The sequence below is a fragment of the Enoplosus armatus genome, chromosome 3 (genome assembly GCF_043641665.1).
Source record: "Enoplosus armatus isolate fEnoArm2 chromosome 3, fEnoArm2.hap1, whole genome shotgun sequence".
NCBI lineage: Eukaryota > Metazoa > Chordata > Actinopteri > Centrarchiformes > Enoplosidae > Enoplosus > Enoplosus armatus.
Window position 1 is genome coordinate 1,760,040 of NC_092182.1, and position 6,883 is coordinate 1,766,922.

At 46.4% G+C, this 6,883-nt stretch overlaps 1 protein-coding gene across 1 annotated transcript; it reads left to right on the top strand.

The window, feature by feature from the left end:
• Positions 1-634: 634 nt before the first annotated feature.
• LOC139282883 (endothelin-3) lies at positions 635-5,301 on the top strand (the record flags this gene model as incomplete). Its single annotated transcript, XM_070902788.1, has 3 exons — positions 635-704; positions 1,120-1,330; positions 5,250-5,301. Coding segments are annotated over exons 1-3 (333 nt in total), but the record flags the coding sequence as incomplete, so codon positions are not given.
• Between the last annotated feature and the right edge of the window lie 1,582 nt (positions 5,302-6,883).

Here is a 6,883-nt window from a genome sequence, read left to right on the forward strand (position 1 = left end):
GTAATGATGCTGTTCTTAAGGGTGTGGTTTCACTTACAATTCACACACACTTGCGCTGTATTAAATATATATTGGAGTTTTTTTTTTTTTTTTTTTACATGAATAAGAAAATCTAATTTTAACATTCCAAAATGCTGAATTTGATGGCTGAATGTACATCATGCAATTCACATACAGTTCAACATCATTTTGCTAAAGGCACAGCGGTGGACCGGCTCCTCCCAGGTTTGCCGGAAAAGGCTTTTATTTTGAAAGCCGCATCAGGATGCATGAGTGAATTTGCAGCCGACTTGCCTCTGAGCTGTCCAGCCCGGCTCCTCATAAGGCAGAGTCAGACTGGGGGACGCAGAGTCGTCAGCAGAGGCTTTGCAAAAACCAGGTTTCATCAGGACCTCACTCCACCGAGATAAAAAAAAAAAAAAGAGATATGATGTTTCATCAGGACTGCTGACCTCCACAGAGACAAAACGCTGAAGCAAACCTGCGCACCCTTTGGACTTGGGGAGCTTTTTGTTTATTATTATTATTATTATTATTATTATTATTATTATTATCTTTTTTTTTTTTTTTTTTTTTTTTTCTTTTACATTTTTTTTTTTTTTTTTAATTTTCAGTGTCTAATGTTTCATGTGCGATGGCTAATGTGTCAGCGGCCGATGTGGGAGTTTTGTTCCTTATCGTGGTGACAGCATCTTTGGCAAACGGTGAGTAGCGCTGCTGTTAGAACGGTGGGTGGCCTTCAACGCACACGGCGCGTTTCCCGCAGAACCAGCTATTTGTGCGCGTTGCTCACGTTGGAGTTGTGGCCCCCGCAAATGTCTGGCTTCTTTATCGTCGCTTTTAATTTTAGATATGCGCTAATAAAGACACACCATGTGTCCCCCCCCCCCCCCAATAGTGAATTCTCATATTCACTATTATGCATAGGCAGTATCACCACACTCGGTATATGGTATAGATATGTGAACTTACATACACAGACACACTATACAGCAGGTCTCATATCTCCGGAGAGATGTGAGGAGAGGAAGTTTACATTCCGTCGATGTTATTTCAGGCTTCAAGGATGTGAATGACAGTTCTCAAATTGCTGTGCCCCCCCCCCCCTCCCCGGTGCAGGTTCCTCGTGTGGAAAGGACGTGAGCCAGAGGAGGGAAGTGGTGGAGGCCGTCAAGCTGAGCTCACCCCCCTCCCCAGGTGGAGCAGGCACCGCTGCCCCCGACTCCCCGGGGGCCAGGAGGCGTGCCAAGAGATGCACATGTTACACTTACAAAGACAAGGAGTGTGTGTATTACTGCCACCTGGACATCATCTGGATCAACACGCCAGAGTAAGAGTCGCCTCTCCGAACGTCCTCGGTTTTAGATCCAAGACGGTACACTGACGACCCCCCCCCACCCACCCACATGCAATCACACAAAAAAGGGGGGAAAAGTAGCCTACTTCCTTTTGGAATATCTTTATGTATATTTCATTATATTCATTGCATAAAGCTGCTTCTATGTGCATGTAGATGTCTTCTTCACAGGAATTAATCAAATGCATGCATATTATATTTCATATATATATATATATATATATATATATATATATATATGTATAGAAATATTCTTACACCCTTAAAATCAAGATGGAGCTTCGGCGACCCCTGATAGGGCTCGGGACCCCCAGGTTGTGAACCACTGCCCTATAGGACAGTATGGCTACATTCGCCCACGCCTACTACATACTACCGACAAATGTAGTATGCTGTATGTACCACATACACATGCACACTGCTTTTCATACCGGTACGCAGCATAAAACTATCAAACTGATTTTATTTTTGCAGTATTTCTGTTTCTACTTTCGGAAAGCGGAAGCAATAATCTTGCAGGTAATCTGCCCCCTGCCTTGTAAAAGTGGGAGCAACCCTTTAAATGAGGCCTTGTAGATCTAACGGGAGTGAAGATTCAGTAACTGGGTGGTTTCTCGCCTCAAATGTGTTGAGAAACAGATGTTGGCGGACTGCTGAGGACGTCTCTGCTGTCCGTGGATACACAATGACATCACCGCGCGTCATGTGGTGCTGCTGCATGCGCTTCCATCGGCATCATTTTAAAGTGCACTGCGGCCCACGCAGCGTCACGTCCTGACCTCTCAAACGCGTTCGCACCTCGTACCGTCATCACGGGCTTTCTGCCTTTTATCATTTGAGCATTGTGTGCGCTGGAAAGCTGTCATCATTAGTACAGGTTTATTGTAGGAGGCACGAATATGCGCGCTTCGGAGAAAAGAAAGCCCTAAGCTTTGCGTTAATGGAATACTCTTTCACTTTTTTTTCCTTTTTTTTTTGAAAGCCGTGAAAGGATATGGGGGAAACCGAGCTGGAAAACAAACCAGGCTTTTTCGTGTAATCCAAAGCGGTCTAGACTCTGAGCTCTCAGGTATTTTAATTCCACTGAGGATTTCTGACAGCGGCCAACTGGCAGTATGCTGTTTTCTGCTCCCACAAGCACATACAGAACATGGGAAAGGCCTTGGAATGAAGTGCAGGGTTAATGTCATTCGCCATTTAAAGCCACGTAGCCGATATATACACGTGTATCTTCTCTTTAAAACACCTGCACTCCTTAAACCGGCTAAACAAATGAGTTCAGAGACGCTGCGTCCATCCAGATGAGGCGGAAAATGTATTTACCGTCCCAGGGGCCACGCCGCGCGTGGAGTGGATCAAGCTGCAGGCGAAAGCGCTTTCCTCTGCTGTCACTCAGTTGTAGCAGCCCAGCTATCGATTGCTAACGGGTCGCAGGGGGTCGACAGCTCCTGTGTAGAGTCCATTTTTCCACTTTTCCACTCTTTTGAAAGGTTGGAAATCTCCTTGGTAGCACGATGGACAGAGGGGCCCGCCCACCGCGTGAACAGTATAGTGCGGCCCGTACGCGCTTCTGCACCTGGTTCACCTTTTAACCTGCTCTCAGCTTTCGCCTGAGCTATAACTACATAATTCCATATTTGGCATGCTTACTTGAATTGAACTGTATTGTTTGTTTGTTTTTTTTTGTTTTTTTTTTACCATTTGGCCTCAATAGTCACCCTTTGACATTCGTCGATTGTCTGCAGCCAGTGTATAAAGTTTATCCTGGATCTAATGGAACAGCTGTAGCTGGTGATTGACGGTTCATGTGGGAGCTAGAATAAATTACCTGATGATTTGCGCTTCTCAGGGGACAGCCTCTAGAGTGTTCTGCAGCTGCTACAACAAGCTGACCTCTTGACTTTTGATTTCCCCATCGCTCGGTGCTGCGACCGTTAATCATTACTGATGTCACTTGGACACTGATTGAAACTGTGCAAACTCTCACAAGGAAGTTTCACGGTTTCATGCCAGATCCACGACTAACCTCTACCTCCAGCTGAACGGCAAATATCCGTCATATGGGTCAGATTCAGACGTGCTTTCAGATGTGTAGCAGGTGGATCACAAATCTTCAGATGTGGTTTGAGCCGTTGTTAGCAGAGGATTGTACTGTACTGTTGCAAGAAGATGTAGCTCCTGGAGATATATGAGTAACTAATCATTCTAAAGGGTTTACAGGGTTTGGCTGGTATATTCCAAAATGAAATCCTCCTGGACCAGATCGGGGTTTAAGCTGCTCACGGCAAGATTTACACTACGCCTCGAGTCAGCAGGCTTACCGTTGAAAAGCGTATCATGTGTAAAATCTGTGCCCCTTCCAACAATTCTGAACGGTAAAAATGTGTGACGTTTGCAAGCCAAGTTACAGGGTCAGGCGTCTCTGCGTCGGCGTGCAGGAGGCTGCTCCAGCGGGATCGGCTGTCATGCCTAAATAGACACAGGCTAAACGAAGCACGGCCCGAATTCCGCATCGAAATCGATGTCATCTCCTTTGGTTGCACCTCTCAGAAGGGAGCACAAAGTGTAAGAAGAGCGCGTTGCATTCTCTCGCTGTAATTCAGTTTGGTCCCCGGGTACACGTGGCAAAATAATCGGATCCATCCATCCATCCCTTCTCGATATGTGCCTGTTCCTATTCGGAGTTGGGCAATGCCAGGATATGCTGGGAAATAAGATTCATTCAGAGAAACAGTACAAACAACAGTACGCTTGTTGTGACTAAGACACTGGCAGGCAGTCACATATCTACGGTAATTACAACAAGGTACTGAAGAAGTACACTGACACAGTCCTGCGTGGAGACCACCTCGGATTTTCTTTTAAGGAAAGTGGTGCGGTCCAAAGGCAACAGGTGGCGCTACGCGGGTTTTGATTCATTCAAGTTCGGTCGTCTTTTCCGCACGTCCGAAATGAAAGAAAAAGTCGGGTTTGTTAGAGCTCGCGGCTCATTTTTGTGTTGTTTTTTTTCCCGTCACTCCTTTCCGGTAATAACAGCATTGTGCTCGCCAAGTTCACTGCCGAGACCTGGGAACATGGTCGATCCGATCAGTTGTAAACAATAAGACCCAAGTTGCCGTGAACTGGAATGATCCTTTAACTTCTGTTTCCAAGCACGCAGCTGCGATAGAGGAACCCTTTAAAGTTCTTCTGGGGATTTTGGGGGCGTTTTAAACCAACTGTGACTGCATCTTACAGCTGACCGTTATTGATACCTTCGCTTAAAAACTCTCTCTTCGTGCATCGAAGCTGCTCGGTCAAGCTGCCTCCGTGCTTTGCTCTTTGGTTTGGTATTTCCACGTCCAGCACAAGCACGCACAGTGAAAAAGTATGAGGCGCTCAGAGAGAGAGCTGCTGACAGGTTTATTTATAGCCAAGCATCGCACAGTGTGTGCGATATGCCAGATGACCAGAGCGGGCTCTCAATATGCAATGAAATGTATTTTTTAAATGCTGTGTAAGCACTTGACTAAAACTGCTGCGCGGCGAAAGTGCTGTAGACTCTCTAGCTCTAGAGCGGTTAAATGTGGTCATTTTCGGCGGCGTTGTGCTGGACTGCATTACTCCGAAAGGTGTTTCCTATGTTCTGTCCCCGTCTTGTATCCAAATGGTGGAGAACAAAATATTAGAAACACCTCTCAGTATAATGCAGTCCTGTATGCGGCTGCCGCTGGCAACAGCCCTCTACAAATCACTACAAAGTCGAGTCAACTCCTCTCTGACGCATTGTAAAGACTATACCTTTGTGTGTAGTGTAATCCCAGTCTAATGTACAGGGGGCCGGGGGGGCAGGGGGGCTACTGTATCTGTCTGGTCAATCAGTGCTCTGTATATGTGTCTTCTTATTTTTTAGGAACACTGTACCATATGGCATGTCCAGTTACCAGGGTTCCCTGCGTTTGAGGCGCTCCACTGGGACTGAGCGCGGGAGGAGGGGGCCGGTGGCCGAGCGCTGTGTGTGCGCACAGCAGACTGACTCCGACTGCAGTGGCTTCTGCATGGACAGGTGACTGTAACACCATAACACCATAGCGCACAGGGTATATTTACCTGTAGGTAACCACCAAGCAACAATGCTTATCCCGCATTACCAGTAAAAGGAGAGACTCTGAGTCTGTCTTTACACAATACTGACATGGCCATGTGTGCACTGAAAGAGTTACCGGCCATGTATTCCCTGACTAGCCCAAATCTAATTTAAGAGATGGGGGACAGTCCTTAACCAATGAGTCTCAGACTTGAAAATAATCTGAGCCTAAACGTTCGTGTGTGAAACCAACCAAAACTGGATAAAGATTGAACCTGGGCCTCTCCTCTCCTCCTTGGTTAGTAGCTAACTAAACATGCATATTGTTGCAATTTCGGAAAAATAATGAAAAGTATTCGAGGAAAGAATTATGGCTAAATTAGCAACGCAACCTAATTTGATGTGGCCTCAAGCATCGCTGTGTATTTTTTTTTGGTTTTCTCCCCCAGCAGGCAGAGGAGGCCGCCCCAAGCAGCGTCCGAAATAGACGAGAGGACAGCAACTGGGCCCGCTATGAAATGAACATACAGGTGACATGCTCATAATCCGAAAGGTGGACATACGTTGTCTTTCGATAAGGCGCCCCCTTTATTTGGAAATGCAGCATGTGTATCTACTGTTTCTGCAGATGGATTAATAACCGCAAAGCTGCTGGGGGGGGGGTGGGGGGGGTGGGGGGGACCAGCGCTCTCCGCCTGCGTCTGCTCGGCAGGTGTGGACAGTGTTTCTCATTATTCTGTCACAACTGAGGACGGTGTCGACCGTGAAAAAAGACTTTGGTGGAGGCATGTTTCTCACACGTGCGTGCTGTGTAATGCGGACCGGAGGCCATTTCAAGATCTGACCCACGACACATCACCACAATAAACGCATCGCATAGCCGTGCCCCCCCCCCCCCCCCCCCCCCCCCCCCTACTTCCTGCGGGGACAACATTTAGCCTGCCTCTCTACGTCAGCACGTGCTCACAAACAGTGACTCAGTGCTATTTCTGAAACATTCAACAGGGTTCGTTTCACAGGGATCTCGACATTTCAGTGAATGAATGGATCCATTTCAAAGTCTTGTGTGTATAAATGTGTATCAATACATAAATTATATTTTCATACAATACCTATATGTACAATAAAGGTATATAATGACATGTTGTATATAAGATTGTATATGTGATCATGCTAATCAGCTGTCCTCTGAGGTAAAGACCCCAGTCATGTAATACAGTACATTTATGGCGCACCGTATCTGTTGTCTGTTGGCTTATTCTTTGGATGATTGGGCCGCCGACTAATTCCCAATGAGCTGACCATCCGGCACAGGTGGTGATTTGTCGTAAGCTATCGAAGGTTTCCCCCGGAAAAAAAAAAAAAAGAAGTGTCACCCATGATTCAGTTTCCAGAGTCTTAACGAAAGGAAGACGTGGATTCCTTGCTTTACATCTGAAATAGTCTGATGCACATCTGGC